Source organism: Aphelocoma coerulescens, chromosome 9, assembly GCF_041296385.1.
Source record: "Aphelocoma coerulescens isolate FSJ_1873_10779 chromosome 9, UR_Acoe_1.0, whole genome shotgun sequence".
Lineage (NCBI taxonomy): Eukaryota > Metazoa > Chordata > Aves > Passeriformes > Corvidae > Aphelocoma > Aphelocoma coerulescens.
In genome coordinates, this window is record NC_091023.1 from 6,989,826 (window position 1) to 7,010,702 (window position 20,877).

General features: G+C 37.9%; 1 protein-coding gene across 2 annotated transcripts; it reads right to left on the bottom strand.

The window, feature by feature from the left end:
• Positions 1–4,425: 4,425 nt before the first annotated feature.
• On the bottom strand, positions 4,426–20,846 carry RBP1 (retinol binding protein 1). Of its 2 annotated transcripts, none has more exons than XM_069024494.1 (4): positions 20,147–20,846; positions 19,343–19,521; positions 7,955–8,066; positions 4,426–4,807 (listed from the first exon to the last, which is right to left on the bottom strand). In XM_069024494.1, coding segments are annotated over exons 1-4 (366 nt in total). In that variant the 5' UTR covers positions 20,220–20,846; the 3' UTR covers positions 4,426–4,805. The 2 variants fall into 2 exon arrangements, with proteins under 2 accessions (XP_068880595.1, XP_068880594.1); XM_069024493.1 differs by having other exon boundaries at positions 4,444–4,807; positions 7,965–8,066.
• Positions 20,847–20,877: the final 31 nt, after the last annotated feature.

The following is a 20,877-nucleotide window of genomic DNA, read 5'->3' on the forward strand; positions in this document are numbered from 1 at the left end:
TTGGTGGGAACATCAGGATGGAGAGGAACTCTTCTGTTTAAGTATAACTCCAAATTTCAGTACAATTTTGCGTTAGGTCTTCATCATTCCTTGTGTTTCAACTCTGCACTTCTGTACTGTTGCCTTCTGCAGCTGGAAGGGGAGGGGAAAGAAAGGCCAGTCAAACAGACACAAGAAAGCTCTGAAAGTGAGTCTAAAAGCATTTTTAAGGACTGCCTATCTTTGCAGTGTACTGCTGAGAATCATGTTGTGTGTATTTCCACACATGCACAAACAAGTTTTAAATGTTAGCTACTCTATAATGCTTATGGACCCATAAATAACTGCTCATGCTTCTGCTCCAATCTTGAACTGTCAAATAGCAGAACATTTAAATAAAATATTTTAGATTTGGAATGCTCTTGTCACAATATTGACCTTTTAATTTGCTCAGCATTAGAATAGTGGTGTATCACAAGACAAATGGTCTCTTGTTATGTAAATAAGTGTAGAGTCAATAACCACAGACTGTTTCCCATTCTTCTTTCCTCCCTTCCTTTAATAAGAATGTTGCCATTGAAAGAGGGAATTTTATTTTGCCTCTGTGGTGCAGAAACTCAAGTGTCAGGCAGTCTTATTGAAGGGTTTGGTGAAGAACTGAAATGCCATTTTGCTTAACTGTTCAATGTGGATTCTTACTATCAGCTATTAATATAGAGAAAGTGCTTGCCCTAGTAATAAAATACATGGTACTGAAGGGGCTCTACTTTTGTAGGCACTTTTGCTAGACAGGAGAAAATTATTTAAATAAACGTTTGCTTTGAGGTTAAAAAACCTTTTTAAAATAGAAATAGCTGTACCACACGGGTAATAATCCAAGACAAATGCACTACTGATAGAGGAAGAAAGGATGAATAGTTGTGAATCTGTTATGTGATTACAGATGAGGCTGTCCAAAAAAGAATAAAATACAAAATGATACATACTAGGATGTTTTATTAATGTTGTAATGGTGAACTCTTGCTTTTTACTGTCAAGTTTCATACAGTAGAGCCAACCAAATGATAGACATTGATGGAAGTGGATGTATCCAGGGGAGCACATCATTCATGCCATGCCATGCCGGGAGACTGCTATGCTCCACTGCTCAGTCCCATGGGAGACTCTTTAGGAATCTGATGCACCTTCTTGTTATGAGGAATTTGCCTTCGGTCTGTTTATTTTACAATAAAACTATTACACAGATTATACTAAGTAACTCCTTCCCATCCTTTACAGTTGAACTGTTGCATAAATGTAGACTGTGACCCCAACTCTTACTTCAATTCTGGTTTCTGTGGCTTAGATTTCAAGATATGAAAGCAGCCAAGATTATATACTAGAAGGGGTAAAGAAAATCTGAGTGGCATGGACAAAACAGGGAATGGCTGTTTGGTGGGAGAAATTACATTATAATGTACCTGTAGGTTGCAGGTTCAAGTAAACAAAAAGAGTGTTTTCTCAACAATGGAAAAAGCCTGTTTTGTGTACACTTTCCATTCACACTGCTTCTGTAGGCACTGGTCTTTCCTAACAAAATATAAAATGTCCATTGCCTGAAGGTATTGCAGTTCTGAAGAAATACAGAGTGGATATTGGCAAACCAGGGCTGAAATTCTGTTGAAGATCAAGAAAATCAATATAAAGTTTGATTCCTGAGTAGCAAGCAAATCTGGATATGAATTCACTGTGAAGGTCTTGGTCACTAAGTAGTTATGAAATAGTCAGGGAGGAAGATGTTTGTCAAGTAATTGTTGAATGCTATACATTCAGCAAGGATCTATTTTATGGAGAAAGTTTTGAATTACATTTTATGATAACAGGTTGTTAAAGGTTTGTGGAAACAGCATGGTTGATTTTACACACATTAATTGGAAAGCATCGTCGTGGAAGCAATGAATGAACATAATTTCCTTTTCCAAGGGAAACGGTTGCAGCAGTAGAGATAAGAGGTTACAATTATAATGACAAGCAATTGAGATGATTTGAAGCAAAGATATTCAAAGTTAAATATTTCTGAAGTTTCTGTATTTTATGTCCATAAGCTGTGGAAGTACATTGTGAACTTGCTTTTTCTCCATAATTAGCAGCAGGTTACATTGCTTCTGCTTGATAAGCCATTAGTTATTAGTATGGTGCTAAATTTGCCCTTGTACCAAATGACCCAAAGGGGAAAAGCTGTCTGTTTGATTACAATAATAATAGCTTTTAACAATTGGATTTACTTAGCTAGATGTTAATTGATCCACTTATAACCTTCTGCAAAAAGAGTTTGTGAATGTTACACAAGACTGGAGAGAGCTGCGGGCAAAAATTAGAAGACAGCTGGTGAATTAAGGGTTATGAACAGCCAAGTTCTATTGAAGGAAAATTACATTTCAAAAAAGGTCTCAGTCAGTGCTGAACATTAAAAAAAATCATGCCAAGTTTAACTGGGGATAGTGGTGTGAGCCGTCACTTTATTACAGTTACTTGTTTGTTCTCTTACTCTCCTTGGGGCTGAAGAGTAGGATACCTGGAGGGTGTCCATGATTATGAAATCAATAATTAGAAACTTGAAGAAAAAAAGTTTCTGTGTCAAATAATCTTTCAAGAAAAACAAATGACCGATACACTGAAATTTGGCAACTGGGCTATCCTCAACCCTGTGTAAGATGATAAACAGCATTTTAAATAGGCAAGTAGTTGCAATTTCCCTTAAGCAGAGCAGCAATTTAGCCCAAAATCCACGTTTCTGATCCTCTCCCTCTCCTACAACCTTTCTGTCATATTTAATTGTAACCAGTTTTGACTTGTCCCACTCCAAGTACAAGAAAACTTAATCCCCATGAACTGGTGGTCTGTATGTGACTCAGCAGGGATATCCATTGATCTATGGACACACAGCTGGCTGGCTAACACACTCTTCCAGGAGAGAAAAGCAGCTTTGGCATGTACCTGGTTGATCAGACTCAAGTATATTTCCCAGAGACTTCCTTAGGCATAAGTATTGCCAAGAAAAAAAAAAAATACAGGGGAACTTACAGTAAATAATTTCATTCCATGTCTGTAATTCTGAGTAGCATCATCCACAGCTTTTGCAATGGCAACACAAGAATGTACATGGAGAGGGAGTATTACTCACCTGTTTATCACATGGGGACACTTAAGCCTTCATGGATAGTTATCTTCTGTTACTTTCTTAAGTAAAGCAAACCCCAAAACTTTAGAAAATTAAATTAGATGTCCATTACAGCACATCTGATGCTACACTCACAATATATAGTACTATTGAAATACCATAGTTCAGAAAGTTTACCACCCCTGCTGTGCTAACTTTAGACTTTACAATGACTGTTTCTGAACCTCCTTTTCTTTATGCTGTGTCCCCACCCATGGTAGGGAGGTTGGACTTACCTGATCTTTAAGGTCCCTTCCAACCCAGGCCATTCTGTGTGTTTATGATTCTATGTTAGATCAGGCTCCCAGCTTTTCTAAAAAGGATTAATAACTGCATATTTTAAAATAGTCTCTGGTTAGTAGAGAGTGGCAGCATTTGTTCCCATTTACATGTCTAAAATGTCTCAGTCAGCACTGAGCCCCCAAGGAAGGCAAAGCAAGGCCAAGTACAGGAGTTGCAGCAGAGCAGCAAAAGGGATATTCCCACTTTAGAACAGGCTCTGCCACAGTGATTTCCCCACTGACTGAGTCCCTGAAAATGGCTGATAACAGCTGGTACAGGAGACACTTGGAATTCTGTGTTACATGCTGAAGCTCTGATCCAGCCTTTTTGAATTTGATGTGAAGTGGTGGTGTTCACTGTATATCTCCAGCGTGTTGATGGACTGAAAATCTGGCAGTATGGTCAGCAAATTATTACCCTCACTAACGTTTAAATCACAGTTCTGATTTAAACTGCCAGGCCAAGGCATTCCTATGCTCAGTCTGCATGAAAACATGGGACTATGATGGAGCATAAAAACATCTGCAAATGATACTGTACAAAGCAATGCTGGTCTTATCCTCTGTGTGGTGTGTGTACAAGTATAGACAGTTTCTAGCTATGATCTTACTCTTAGTTTCTAAGAAAAGCTTTTTAGAAAAAAAAAATGCATGGGCAGATATTGGCTAAAGCATTTGGAAAATAATTGCCCCTTAGCCATGGTTTTATAAGCACTGTTTTTCCAAAATATTGATCCATAAATTTACTCATTTTGAGAGATTAGGTTTTTATTTTTGATGGAACGCTTCCAGTACAGTGCTACTCCACTGGACCTAATGGTAACATTCTTACTGGCTTCAGTGAATTCAGGATTTAGGTGCAAGCTGCATCCTACAGCTCTCATTTGCTTCCCTAAAACTGCAGTTCAACATTTGAAAACAAGGGTATCTGGAGGCCCCTTGCTAAGGCTCTGAAAGGGTGATGTCTATCAAGAGTAAAAAAGTAGCTTACAAAGTCTAAAACTCCAGCATCTTGTTTTATACCTAACAGTCCTTTTTTGGTATAGTCAAGAATTATGGTATGCACACATTTATAGAGTTTAGTATCTTTAATTGGCATTTCTAAAAATAGTTTTATTTGCAGTCATTTTTTTTCAAAGTTATTTCCTAAAAATATTTTATTCTAATTATACAGCTCTAATGTGGTCTTCATTTCTGTGTTTGCTCTTGTCACTGATGATGTTCAGTACTAGCATTTGGAGAGTTGGTGTCAAGTCTGTAAATTCTATTGTTCTCTCCTGTAGCAGCAGTAGGCTCACTGTACCTTCTTAAAGACCTGCTTACATGTGACTCCACACACTCTTATTTCCTAGGAAGAAAAAATAATTAAAAACCACAACTTTTACTTAGGACACAAACATTATAGATTCACATGTATGTCCAGCTTAATTTGAGTTCACAATTTTCTACTAAATTAGATTGGGCTTGTCTATATTTTAGCCTGCTTTTCATCCTAAAAGAAGCCATCTGGTGTGGATTTGTCTTCTGCTAAAAGGTGGAGTAAGGGAAATTATTTTGGGGTCTCAGATCTTAAAGGGCCAAATATGTTCCTGGTGCACTATTCTCTATTTGCAGTGTATACAACTACTTTAGGTCTTTGAAATGGGCATTCTCTGTTTTGGATACATAAGGAAGTGGGGATGGATTTGCCTCACCAGTTCTGAATCTGTGTGGTGATGACTGGTAGCTCAAGCCTACAAATTCAGAAATCAGGATCCCCTTTGGCAACACAGAGATCATGGCTATAAAAGGCAGGTAACTGTACAGAATATTTGACCCAGGTCTATCAACCAGCACAGCAGTGAGGTGTGACTGAGCCTGACCACACTGGATGCATAATGCTGTTCCTTTGTGTTCCACAAGAGCTCTTCAAAAACCCCCTTGCTAATCTTTGGATTGCTGTGAGCTGGGCATAAGTAGGGGCAGTGTTTACATCTTGGGCTCGGATTTGTGAGACTGCTGCTGTTTGCCTGTTTACCCACCTCTGTTCCTGAAACTCCTTAAGTTTAACCTGAGAAGTGCACACAGGTGTGTGCCTGGGATGTGTGCCTGTGGCAACTGGTTTAGGTGCAAGAAAAAATAGTGTGGAAGCTCTTAAGGGACATAAAGACAATGCTTATGTATGACCTAGAAGAGATGCACTTTCCAGTTCAAGATGAGACTTTCAATAAAGCTCCCAGAATATTTTGAGGAAGTTATGCACATTTCTTATGGGGGACTTCGATAAAATGATTTTAAGAAACTAGGTCAATAACCTTAATTGACATTATGTTGCTAGACCCCAGTGAGAGAAAGTGCTTCATGCTGAATTGGTGGAACAACAGATTGATCCAGTGATTTCAGTTAGGACCTGTTTTGTTCACTACTGCAGAGGTAACCCAGAAGGAGGAGTGTGCAGTAAGGGCTGAGAGACCTGCTGACAGTGACAAAAACTATGGAGCAGAAGCAATCAATACAATAGAAAAGGGCAATAAAACACAAAAGGAAATGGGAATGGTCAAATAAGTCACTCACATAAAATAAAATCTAAAAAGAACTACAGAGTACGGACCACAGAATGAAATGAAGAAAATAGGAAGCGATAAACTACTAAAGGATGTGGTTCCACTCTCTGCAGAACTGTGACAAGAATAAATTAACACTTGGCTCTTTGAGTAAAGTTCAGTAGGATCATAAAGCTATTGAGTATCAATGCTTTAAAGGTAACTGCTCGTATCAAAGTACTCTCCAAAGTACAGGACCTAGTAATCTTAGCTGGTCAAAATAAGATACTAAAGGGGACTCTTCACTGTATTTTTAATCAAGAGAGTTGCATTAAGGATTAGAGAAATAAAAAGGACATCTTCTGAAGTTTACGAAATACAAGAAGTGAGAAAATTGAAATATTGAGGAGTGGGCTCTAAAGTGCTTGGTTACTTCCTTTGCATGAATTAATTTTGTACTGACTTCTGCGTACATGAGAGACAGATTGTGGTAAATTGTCCAAGTGCCAATGAGTGAACACATGAGCTGGCAGGTATGATCCAGAATTCTTCCCAGCCTTCTGAAAAGCAGCATCAGAAAAGTCAGATTACCCTGAGCTACCTTAACTTGCAGTAGACACATGTATTTGAGCAACTGAATCTGAGCTTCTGACTTCTAAAATCAACCTCCTGACAGGGACAAGTATAGAAAGTGGTCTGGGCATGGAGCTCCATGGCTGGGTTGTGTGGCTAGAACAGGAATCAGAGTAAGGATAGCAGAAACCAGGGCTAAAGGAGTTGATGTTGGGGACAGAAGATGGGAAGAGATAATGCCTGGGAGCTAACAAGGGCCAGAAACCAGGATGCCAATCCAGAGAAATCCAAGAGCAACTGGTGCTGCTGTTTATATATGTGCAGAGGAATGCACAGCTGTGTATGACTTGGGAGCAGCCAGGTTAAGCTGAACTTCTAGGCCAGGCGTTGTAATGGGTAATTGAGACCTGTTTGCCAGCAGAGAACCTGAAAGGGCTGATGCCTGGTGTGCAGCTGGGAGGCAGTGTGGAAATACTGCAAAATGCTTCATGGAGGGAAAGTGTATGCACAGGAAATTTGGGCATCTCCTTTTTAATGCTTCCTCCCCTCCTTTAGGTGAGCCCATGGACTCATCTATAAATTCATCATTTACACAGCAACTTTCTCCCTACCTGTGCTGCATCAAGTCCAGATGGTAAGATCTGTCACATACATTCCTTTCCTAAACTGGATTCTGGGACCTCCAATACTTTCTCAAAATTATGTTTATTAATAAGGGGCTTGAGGTACTTCTGCAAAGACTGCATAACTCTGCTACTGATTTGAACATTTAGAGGATATCCATTTAGATTGCTGAAAGCTAATAGTACTGCACAGTGAAGAGAAATGGAGTTTGGAGTTTATTATCTCAGCAGGAAGACTGCCTTGTACCCACACTGATGAGAGAGTGAGGATGCTATAAAGAGTTATAGGAAAAAAGAATAGGCATCTTCTTTCAGGTCCTGTTAATTTAGAAAGATAAAAATGATGATCTGAAAAAACATCATTTTCAAACACTTAATTGCTGTTTTAGTTCTCTAGACTATAATGTAGTGTGGCCTGTAATTATTTTAGAAGAAGAATGGTGTATTTTTCCCTTATTGTTGGGTGCTCAGTTTCACAGCTCACATACTGAGTATTTTACAGACTGTGTGAGGGAAATTCTGTTAAATGTCTTCCTTGTGTGAACGTTTCAGCCTGGTGTGTCTGGACAGACACTGAGCACAGAAAGAACATTTGAAACTGTCAGGCTTTGTAAGGGACATAAAAACATAATGGTTCCAAATGAAATTGTTGCTTTAGAAACAAGTCAAATGCTGCACCAATACATAATTATGTCAAAGTAAGCCAAAAGAACATAGCACATTCCCTGCTGTGTTTTATCTAACTGTTTTAATAGAGTGGCATTCAAAACCTCTTACATGATCTTACCAGGTGCATTTCATCTCCTTCAATCCATTGGGTCCAACCACGGCCTTCTTTCTCTCCATTCTGTACACAAAGCAGCTTATCTCCATCCCAAGACACAGTAGTCTAACAAAACAGACATGTTTGGTATTACTGTAATATTCTCTGATATTAGGATTAGTTTCTGTGAAGCAAAACTTATCTCTAATGATTAGTGTATCTCATAAAAAGAATGATTGTAGAGTGTTGTACCACTTAGGATAATTACAAAATAAATGAGCTTGAACAGAAAGTTGCTGCCCAACTGCCTGCCAAAAACTGGAGGGATGAGATAAAGCAAGGAAAAATACCATCAAAATCACTGTGTAAGAACACACTCATCTCTCCCTGCTGAAAAACACAGCAGCAGAAGGGCCCTGCAGCCTAGCACTGTATTTGCAAAAGGAGCTGAAAACATAAGATCCAGTTTGTTTTTTTCCACCCTGATTCCCCAGGTGTTCTACCTAAAAAAATTCCCATTTACTGGCACTATGGATGAACAAAGCTTTTGAATACTGAGCTGGTTTTTCCTCATGTCTCAATCTGCCTTCCTTCATCAAGCAGAGTGGTTTGAAGTATCAGCAAGTTGGGAACTTTGCCAACATCCTGCTTTTTGCACCTGAGGCTGGGGAACTAGTTGAACTGGGACTGGCAGAGTAAGTCAAGAGTCAGGTGCAGTAACCAACACTGCACTTTTGTGAATATTGGTGCTGTCCTGAGTGGTTCAGTAAAACCTGATTCATAAAACTCCTTAAATGTATGACAGTGCATCCTACAGCTTGTTACTCTGGTTAGCATTTACTGAAAATTTGCCTTTCATATCCCCCTAAGATAAAGAGAAGCAATGCTCTGTAAAATATTTAAAGAGGGAAGAGCTGTGACAGTTTGTGCTCCATGAGGATAGTGTAACATTAATATTAGCACATGGCTTTTCAATCAGCTTGTTTGAAGGGACTCTGAGGACGAAATATGGAATTACTGTCTACCTTGTAAAAGTCTTCAGCCACTGCTTGCATGGGTAGTCAGATATGGAGAGATGATGGATTCTGATCTGCCATTAAAGGACACTTACTGCATCCATCCTGTGTAGTTTCTAGGGAAGAAGTCAGCCTACATTTTTCCTTCTGCTAATTAAAACTAGTTCAACACTCAAAAACTATCCAGTCCTATTTATTTAATCTGTGAATGTCACAAACAATTAATCCTTAAATGATAACCATGACAGCCACTATCTTTGAATGAGTGCAGGCAGCAGCCTCCTCCTGTGGGAAGCTTTAGACTAAACAAGCATGGAAAATGAATCACTACAGAGTGCCAGGATAGATAATGATAGGCAAGGCAATAGTATTGATCCCATCAGTCTGTCTGCACCACATGGGGGCTCTGAAAGACTAACTCGTGTTCTTGCTAAAAATCTCTCTAATTTAGAAAATGCATTCACAAATTCTTCTGTTCTCTTTTGTAAAGTGATGTATTTAAACCAAGCAGTAGATAACATTTTATGAAACCATATCCTTTAAATATAAAAAATGCTAATGCAGGAAGGAACAACACATTTGGGTAAAGCTGTAGTTAATGTGGTCACCATAACCTAAATCCTCTCCCATATCTGAATCTGCAGATATCCACTGAAAAGATAGAAGATAACAAATAATAGGAGTCAAAGTGAATAATGTTTAATTTATAAGGTACCTTATCTACAAATTACTGATTCTAAAAAATGAATATAACAGAAAATGAATGACGATTTGTAGATGTGAGGGATACTGTGGAATGAAGCATTTGTATGTGCAACTTTACTTAGTAACTGCACTTATTTGTATCCACTGAGTATTAGCTCAGCATAGTTTAATCTTTAGTCTAGCTTAATAGTTAAATTTTGTGGGCTTATATGTGAATTCAGAGGCAATATACCATGAAAAAGTAGGACCCAACTTTATTAATCCGACTAATGTTCAAAGTCAGTTGTGAATGTTATCACACGTGAAAATATTCACTGACTTAGTACACTTGGGGGAAATAGAGAAATATTTGTAGCAGCACAAGGAAATGTTAACTTTTTAGCCTCCAAGGGTGATTGAAATTGTTTCATCTCAGAAAACAACACACTTTTTTCTCAGGATTTGTTGTTTTTCCAGTCAAGATTAGATAGTGCTTTTTGCAATTTGGTGATAACCACAAAGAGTCTAAACCCACAGACATTAACCAAGCTGTCTTATCACACAATATTCTCAGGTATCCTCTGCATTCCCTTTGAGAAATATAAATACTGAGGGAATATGAGTAAACCATACAATTTTGGATTTCTGTATGTAGCTATTTTGCTCTGAAGGTTATAAAGGGCAGAATATATTGCAAGAGAACATTATGTCATTTTCTTTGTTAGCAGGAGCAACCACTTTATGACAGTAAGATTAATCAGTGGCATCTGTATCCTTTCTTTAGGTCAAACTGTAATGTCTCAGTGTCTCTTTTATTAAACTAATACACAAGATACAAAATTCTCTTTCAAGTCAGATTGAAACACGTCCTTCCACACACAGTGAGTGTTAGCTGAGGTTGAAGTTGCTCTGGCTGTTAATGTGCACTGGCTGCTGCGAACATTCCACCCTCTACAATACCTAAACCAGAGCAATGCTTGGTTTACAACATTCCCAAATATTTGAATTAGAACATAAAAATAATACTCCAGAAATACTGCAGGGCAAATGTTGTACATATAATCTCTCTTGCTGTATCTAAGAGCAAGTATTTATTTTTGAAGACTGGATCAGGATATTGCCACGGTATAATCAGGAGCCAAGCACTTGTAGACTTCTAAGGCAGTTCTGTATGACCCTTTGGTTCCTCCAGTTTTGCTCTCCTGGCACACACTCTCAAGATAAAGAAACACTTTACCTTTTATGTAAAGCTACTTTTCTTAGAAAAGTATGCCTTTGTAATTGACCTTGTTTGCCCCCATTTTGGTAATAGCATTACCTAAGGTCTGCCTGATTACAGAGGCTGAGCTACTGCCACCGACCTGGAATGACTGAAAATCTTTGCCAGGCTTTGGTGGACATGGCAGGCCCAGGCAGACAGCTCCTATTCTTTATCCTCTTCCCTAAGAGGAGGAGAGGTAGACAAACTCAGAAGACTCTGGAAAGCAGCAGTTTCCAGTAACAGAACCAACTAGTTGAAAATGGAATATTTCTCTAAAACTGAAGACTGCCTTTTCAAGCATCTTGTACTACTTGCATAATAAATGGAAGACATTGTTTATGCCTTTCCACTACATAGTACATAATCTAGTTCACCATAAGCAAGTTTGTATCTTGCTTACTTACCACCTGATCATACTTAAACCTAAGGTGAACACTTCCTAGGTCAAGTGCATGTAATTCTGTAGGAAACTTCAATAGAGAATGGTGATGTGTGCAATTAGTCAACAGTACTGTTAACAGTACTAAAGGAACGCATGGAAGGGTAACGGAGCGAGGTAAAAAACAGGGAGTCTTGCCTCAATTTAACTCTTCTCAAAAATTCCAACCACCAATATTGCACATTTTTCAGATTATGTACACTTTATTCTTGAGGTGTAATACTAGAGAATGGAGCTCCTCTGGGAAGTGAAAAAGCATTTGAAGCCTGAGAACACAAAAAAAGTTCAAATTCTCTTTAGTTTTATGGTATGGTTTCTGTAGTCTTTCACTTTTTGTGTGCTTTGATATTCTCTTATTACTTGGGCGCCCACATACTTCTTTTAGTGATTTAATCTCTTTGTGTTATGAAGATTTAAACTCATATGCATAGCACCACCTGGATCTTCCTGAATATTAAAGCTGGAGGAAATTATAATTATTCTCATTACTGTTTCCATCTATGAGATGAGGTAGATTTATTAAATGAAATATTAAGTAAATCCCAAACAAATTATTGACTACATATCTGCTTTTTCTTTAGTAGCAGTAACTGTAGTGAAATCTGGCACTATTTCAGCTTCCAGTGGCAAATCATACTGACCCACAGCCAGAGATAATGATCTTTGTAATTTACTGAAATAGTCATCAAACATGTTGTCAGAGTACTTTGCATTTCCCAGTAAGGTCTAAGTGCAAAGACATTTGGTGCTGGCTCTGCACAATGTTTCTCATTCCCCTGCTGGCAATTCCTGTGTGCCTGCTTGGGTCAGGCGCTCAGCAGTTGAAGGTACAGAATGTATTTTACAGATCAATGGAAGAAAATAACTTTTTTCAAAGTAGTTAATGAACATTTTTTGTTAATGCTACATAGATTTTTGACACATTGCCTTTATAAGTATGACTTGTAGCTACCCCCTTTCATCAAAAATACATTATTGATTTCCTATCTGTAGGAGAAACACAGCAGTACCAGTTCTATTTTTCTCCTGCTTCCCTCAGAGTGTTGCCTCTATATATGGAGCACCAAATGACTGCAAAGCTATGAGCGCACGACACACTCCCTGCTCCATCTCAATCCAGTAATTCTCTGCTTGGGAGAATGACAGGTCATTTTACAACTGTAATTCTGATCTAAGAAGGATTAAAAAATGGAAAGTCATTTTTTTAGGTCAGATGAAACAGAAAAATCCAATTTGAGCTGTGTCTTGTAAATAACACCAAAGAAAATATCCTAGAACTTTTGGTAAAACACAGTAATATATCCAACAAAGTATTTAATAGCTTCTCAAGATAAACCATTTCATCTGTACTAAGTATCAAAGTGATATAAAAACCTCCTGTAAGCAGTTTTTTTGGGAAAACATGAAGTGTTGATAGAATAAACTAACCTTGATGCCACAGACAAATAGTTTCGAGGGGGGAATTCTGCCATGTGATCACTCCCTATGGCCTCTGTGCAGGAGGCTGCTCCCAGGGGAATACAGCCTTGGCTAGCTTTGTCACCTCTCCACCCTGAAAACCCTTTTATCTCATCACATCTGCATCTGGAAGTTCAGCCACAGAGAGAGAAACTACTGAGAAAACAACACCAAACCCAACAGAGCATTTCCTGGAAGGATTCCTGGGCTTTATCTCCAGATACTGGTGCTGGACAAAGGCTGAACCTATTTAGCCATGCTGTAGCTCAGTCATAGCAAAGTCCTCTTTGCTTCTGTCATTGTCAGCATCTCCAGTGGCAGCATTGCTAGAAAAGGGGCTTAGGATTGTACTGAAAAATTTTAGATGAAAGGTAAGCTGTTGTCAGATAGGATCAGATCTTAATGTTCGAATTTCTTATTTTGAATCCTTACTCATAAGAGCAACAGAGGAAAGTGAAGACTAGAGGTATGTTCCAGGGAGTAGGAAAGTAAGTGAGCAAAAGCTCCAGGCTATGCAGCTGACAATATGTGGGAGGAGGAGGACAATATTTTAGACAGTGCATATTGTTTTATTTCTTAGGAATGGTGGATTTTTTTCTCACTGAAATAAAATTGTATACAAATAATACAAAAATAGGAAAACTTGTGCATATCCCATGCCAGAAAAAAAAGTAAAACCCGTCGCATCCTATTCACTCTGTGCAAAGATCAGAATCAATTCTAAGACACTTACTGTTTAAATTAATGGGTATAACTGATTTATCCCCTGTGTAATTTTAGCAAGATGCAATTGCATGTAACACTAATGGTTTGTCATTCAAAATTGGCTTTGTTAAGTCTGGTTCTCAGCTTTCAGCTAATTCTTTCTGATTGCACTTTCTGCATTCATAACTCTCAGAGCTGTTTAGAGTTCACAAAAAGCTGAAATACTAAACCTATCTAAACCCACCTTCCCTGCAGAACTTTAGTATGCTAGCAGAAATTTTGTGAATAACTAGCTCAAAAGCTTCTAATCAGTCTCGTGGTTTAGACATTAATCCAGCACCGCAAAATGTTAAGTTTATGACATCTTAAATTATACAGCAAAAGATTCAGATCATCTCATTTGCTATCACTGTGCAAATGTGCTGAGCACATCACTTACAGGTAGTAACAGTAATGCCAAAGGAGCAAGCAGGGTGGAACAAGGCAGGAAAAAGGAAACTGCTCCTCCTCACTGAGGCAGAGACAGAATGGACCAGAGTCCATTCTGAGAGAGCCTGAGATAGACCCAGGAGTGGACTTCTGCTCTCTGGAGCCTCAAAGAGGTTGACTGGAGGACTTTTCTTCCTCACCTGTTGAGAGCAGTTTGTAAAAGGTGAGAAATACCAGCAGAAAACTATCATGAAGTCTACCTCTTTTAAATTACGCTTCCCTCTTCCCCAAAATAAAAAATCAGTAATTATGCCAATGAGGAGCTGGGGAAATTACAGTACTGCAGAGAGACAGGAGGACTAAATCTGAGAGAAGACAAGCCCCAGCAACACTGATTCTAGAATAATGCTTGTTCCACCAAAGTACATGAGAAAACACTTACAAGCCCAAAAGGGCAGCACTGGAAGGGTAAAGAAATAAAACAGCTAAATCAGAGGGATCGGGTAAAGACATATTGCTGATCTTGCATCTTGCTAGACAGCCACAATTTATTTTGAATCTTTTCACCCTGTGGGAGATCCCTCCTGCAATTCCATGTACTGGAATGTTGTTTGTTGGTTGTTGTTTTTCTGGCAGCAAAGCCTTAATTCCAAAACCTGCTCTGAACTAGATTAACAGCTGTGAATTCCATTTGTGTAACAGAGGAACCTGCCTAAATAGTTAAATAAGCTTAATGAATGTGATTTTGTAACAGGGCTTTATTCTGACCTTGAAGTGGTATAAATCAAATTTTATCCAGAACAACTAACTCCACTGCATTTTTCCTGAATACAAACTCGAGAGGAATCAGTGTCACATTCGGCACGTTTGTTAATTAAAACAGAGCCATGATCAGTTTCAAACAACTTCCTACCTTCAGTCGGATATGTCACGTGTCAGGTGTCTGTGAACAGTCCTTATGTGGCTGTTTTAAACATTAACTGACACTTCACATGGTAAGATGTAATATAGATCTGACATGTGAATTCTACAACTCCCAAATCCCCCTCATCCTACCCCACCCCAGCAAATCTTAACTACGACTAGAAGTTCTATTAGTTCCAAAACCACCTACTTGATAACTTATTCATGGTTATATTCCACTTGTATTCAGTTTTAGATAATGAAATGGTTAAGATGTATTAATTCCCACTTTCAGTTTAAAATTCTTGCAGTTTTCTCTGTTTCCCAATCCCCTGCCTTTGTCCTTTGTCATTTCACTCCCTGCTTCAATGGAAGAAGAAAATTACTGTATCAGAGAGCACAAGGTTCTAAGTTACCAAAGCACCTCTCATATGCTTGGAAAAATACTCAGTTATAACACAACTGTTCTCAGTTATACAAGAAATTCTGCTGTTCTATATTTAGAACATAAAGTCTTTCTTGATTTTTTAACAGATCGCTTTCCCTTAGTCTCTGCCAAAAGAGATTAATTCTGCATAGTGTAAGACAAAGCAATTCAGTCTTTCAAATGCCTGAACAGCAGAGAATAATTATAATGCAAAAGTTTTCTCTGACTTTAGCAGAAAAGTGATTAGAAAAACAAAAATTTTAGGAAAGTAATTTTTGCATCGAAGCTATCCAATTCTCAATCTGCTTTGACTCATTGGATGCAAAGACTTGCCATGTGAAACTTCAGCCTTTGTTTCAGCATTTTAAGGTTTTTCCCTTAACTTTTTCATAATTTCTTTACTAAATACTAAGTAAATTGCACTGTGAAGGTACAGGAGGCTTGTGTGCCTTGTTCTTATGTGCTGGTACACATTTCACATTGTAGATGTTTCATCAGCTTCATTGGTTATTACTGACAGTGAAAAAGGGAAGCACAACTATCTCCTGATGAATGAGAGATACTTTCAGAGATGGCTTTGTCTTCCTTTTGCATGCACAGTAAATTTTTTCCACAGTAATGTTTATATACATGAAAACAAGTTTCATACTTAGAGCAATACCTGAGATGCTAAATTAATCACAACTTGAGATTGTAGAAATTATCTTTAAAATTGAGGAGATTTCATGATGAGACTGGAGCTTCACTGAGAATTAAGATAGCAGGATCAAAGACTCAGTTTGAGAAATACCAAAGCCAGAACTATCCATTTAACTTTAAATTTCTGTCTCAGTACGGTCTCCACCTGATAATATGTTGCCAAGTAAAACTGTGAACAAACTCTTCAAAGTAGTAGAAACTTGACTACATGGTTCAATTCACATTATGTGAGAAAAAATGTAGTATAAATTAATATTCTAAATTTCTTTCTACATCATCTACTACACACCTTGGAACATTTGCAAAGAATGAAAGATGCTCCTGAGGATGTAAACTTTCATTTTACATTTGTACTTGAAACTGCCAAGTTTTTAACAACCCTGGATACTTATGTATCATTGAATTTGCAGAAAGGTATCTTTCACAAAATTGCCAAGTGAATAGAGAAACCGTAATTTAACTTTTATCTAGGAGATCAAATCCTGGGGTAGAAAGCTCGAGGGTCATTGATACCAACTGTCATTTGTGATCTCGCCTTTGTGGCCAACTATCCCCATCTTTGATTTTGCAGAACACAGAAACTGCATCTTTAACTAAACTAGCAGGGCTTTAGAGCTTCCAAAGTAGCAAATTTTCACGTCCCTACAGAAACCATCTTAAAGGACCTGATGTCACCAATTGCTGGTACCTCTATCCCTTCAGAGAACAGTCACCCAAAAACATGTACATGCAAGAAAGCCACACCTGAGGGTCAGAGGAAGGACAAACTGAAATTGCTACAGTTTATCCTACTCAATTAACTCACTGACCAAGAAAGTTCAGACAGGCTCCCAGGAGTGGCCAACTATAAAAAAGAAAAAACCCTAACTGGAAAGGAGGAGAGGGCTTGTACTGTCACAAGGCTATCAAGTTCCTAATGTCAAAACTTCAACTTACTTCTAAAATAAGTATCAGCAAAACTTTTTAGCCTTTACTCCTCACGGACAGTATTGATTTGGAATTACTGTAGTTACACTCTACCCTGACTGACTCAAGGATATGTTTTACAGCTGAAAGGTGAACACAATTCCAGTGAATTACATACGGGATCTAACCTGTTCACCGTGCTGATACTATTTTTACAGATATGTTAACTCTAGCTAGATGATCTATTCTTCATTAAAAGAAAAAACAATCTATCCTTATAGGATTAATTACTTCTGCGGTTATTTTTTCTGGTCTCCTGATGATTGCTCTGCTGCATAGATTAATCTTTAATGTGTAACTTGTCTTATCCATGTTACTTTGTACTGCTCATACATTGAGCTACTTGGATAAAACTTGCCCAGTGGTCTGCTCAGTCCACAATATAAATAACAGTAATTGATTCACAATCTCTCCCATTACACAGGTTGACTATTAATGATTAAGCCATTTATGGCATGCAGTTCCACAAGCTCTACATGAACAAATGGAGCACCAAGAATGATATTCAACCTTTGCTTTTATGGTGGTTTTCTTTGTAACACCACTCAGGGAGTGGTCCGGTATCTCTTACAACCTCCATGACTCTTCTCTCACAAGACTCCTTCTGCACCTTTGGAGTTATTTTCCTGCTTATTTTGCCTGACATTGTGGTTACCAGATTTGGACTGAAGTCACTTCAGATGTACTATTTTGCTGTTGACAAAACAGAGGTCTCATGTAGAAAAGAAATGTTTAATAAGAAAATTGAACTATAAAGTGTGATATGCTGCAACAGGGCAAATAAAGCACCAGTGGTCAGAGACCTGAACTGTCCAGCTACAGCTGGAGACCATAAAGAGACACGGAGATCTCTGGGGTGTTTTGATGGAATTACATCCCTAAGTCCTTCCTAAAAAAAACTCAGTCAGAGTCAGTGACTACCCCTAGTTGTTTGGGTTTTTTGTTTGTTTGTTTGTTTGTTTGTTTGTAACAGGCAAGAAGGTGCTGATACCTTCTGCTTCCAAGGCTGAATAAGCATTTTCCACTGAACAGTAAATAGATAAATGTTTGAGTAACCTTTGAAAGTAGGCTGAACTAGGTTCTACTCCAAATCAAACAGCTGTTGTAGTGAGCAAAATGATCTCTCTCTAGATTCTTCTTTCTGGTTTAACATTTTGAATCTTTCCCTTATCACTCAATGTAGCAAAATAGGTTAGAGAATTTAGGCTTGTTAAAATGTTTTTCCACCATGTACAGGATGGTTTAGTTCTCCTTTAGATGGGAATTTAGTGGTATTTAAGTACAGACAATGCTTAGACAGGGACAGTTCTGTGCACACCCAAACCTTTTTAACAGATGTTTTGAGCACTGGTGTCTTTGATGGGAATTCAATCATCTCAGTCTTAAATCTCTCCTTGGGCTCGTAACTGTTCAGTGAATCTGCACCTCAATATCCTGATTAACAGCATTCCAGGAGCCAAAACCACATTATGCCATTGGGGCACTTTCCTAAATACACAGGCCCCTCCCTTCTGAGAATTTTGTATTCTGCACTCTCATCAAACTTGTACCCCCTGTAACATGGACTACAGAGGGACTCTGAGGCACTCAGTAGCCAAACATTCTTTTTCTCTGGTCTTCACAATTTTTCCCTTTCCTGCCATGATCAGAACAAAAGCAAATTTGAAAATCTTAGTGTGAGAGAAAAGTATTGGTTTTAAATAGCACTATCTTTTTAAGAATGGAAACCTATTAATTCTCTGAGATTCCTCCTCTAGAGTCTCTCCTGAGATAATTTTCTTTTATTTGTCAGCTTCCTCACTGTTGAATACTGGCAGTGTCATGCTGTCAAAGTAATAGGTGAGAACTTGCTATTCTCAAGTTTTTCTCCTGTAAATTGATATTTATCATTCCTAAGTTAAAAAGCAAAAAGAGCTCATAAGACAGAACTATTGTAAAACAAAGTCCTCAGTGTTTGCTTATTCATTTCAGTAAGATTTGTTCCAGTGGGGTAGTTAAGTGTGTGCTCTAATAAATACACTCAGGAAATTTTTAAGCACTTGGCTATTCTTATTAAGGGAGCAGTGCCTGACCTTGCAATCAGTGGATTTCCTCTACTGTAAAACCTTACTCATTAAAGAGGTTCTGGAAGTGACCCTAGATGTCCTTCTGACTAACAAATACCCTAGTATAAACGAGCATAGCTTCACTGAGGTTATTATTCACTGATTGATAAAATCGCTTTGTGCTCCTGATTAAAATTAGCATTCCTCTAATACAAAGGCACGCTCAACACTGTAGGTACATCTTGGCAAACTGAGAAGTATAGAAATAATTTCAGGAATAGCCACCATGGATGGTTAAAAGATGTGTTCTGTGGAAGGCCTCATATTATCAATATTCCCTTCTGTCCACTGTTACAGATCTGCTTCTTACCATGCACTTGCGATCATCCACCCCAGATAAATCCTCCTCAAACTCCTTCCCTACATCAAATTCCATGATGTAGTTTCTAAAAGTGCTTAGCGTTTTAATGATCACATGATCCCCGTTCTGAAGGATTTCTTTGTCAGGCTTTAGCAAGTTTGCTATTTTTCTTACAGCAACATTTACATCTGAAAAAGAAAAAGAATTATTTTTATCCAAAAATTTTTTTCCACAAAAAGAAGCTTGTTGCTTCTACAGAGAACTAAAATGAACAAAGATAAATAGATGTCCAAATTTTTCAAACCAGCCTTCTGATCTGGAAAAAGTCTATAACTGAATTCTTATAACTTTAATAACTTAATGCTTCAATTTTCTGATTATGTGGAATCTTTAAAAAATGCCATTTGTATTTGACAGTTAATAAAGACTTCACTATTTCAATAGAAATACTAACACAACATCAAATACAAACACACAGAATCGCATAAAGTACTGTATTGAATCTTTAATAAATATAAAAACTTTATTTTACTGCTTTTCAAATTATAGGAGTTTTTTTATGTTTGGATCTGCCACTTACCTCTTCAAGCTATGTAGTTTAATACCTATTAATGTAAGCTTCAAGATGGTAAAAAGTAGAGGCTGCTTAAGGCAAAACAATTTTGCTTAAGGCAATTCTTAAAGTGCATTTCTGAAAAAAATATTTCTCACAAAAATGACTTATAACTGTACAAGAAAAAATAGATTCATGTAAAGAATAAGAGAGGTGGCATTTATTGATTATTTATTCAAGAAGTATGAAGGGAACCTTACCCAGTGCTTTCAGATACTCCTCAAAATTGTCATTGCTGATCATTTTCCAGTAGCCATTGAAGTCTGCAGGCATCCCTACTTCAGGTGATTGTCCAAACCAAAGGCTCAGAGCTGTGGGTTGATTCTGCACCACACAACTCACTGCCTTTCTTTGTGGCTAGTTTGAACTCTGGTTTCTTTTATCTCATTTTTTAGACCATGGAGCTATGCAAGTCCTTCTAATCCGATTATTGTTGAAGTGCTGCCTTTAAATCCTTCCACTAGGCTGAACCTCTGAGATTTCTAATGACAACAGGATGACTTGATTTAAAACAAATGAAATATTCACCTTTCATATCGCTTGTGTAAGGGAAATCCATTTTAATCATACTACTCTTCATTTTTCATGCCACTCAAAAAAACCCCCTTTCAGATAGCTTTAGTTTAGGATATTAGCCAAAGCTATACAAGTGCTTATGCATTTTTTGAGGCAAATTCTTTCTTGAATATGTTTCAGCTACTTTATGGTTTCTTTCAAGAAAACAATCATAGAGACTCATTCAGTGAAAGCCACCTGTATATGGTATTCCTTTCACTTGTTCCACAAGCTTCTTAATTCTAGAGAACCACCACTAGAAGCTGCTTGACCAACTGGGGGCTCAAAAGGACCAGTTAGATGGACACTTATATTAGGAAGCACTGGTTAGCTCTGTACAGTGATAAATGCTACATCACTACTGAATGAATGCTTT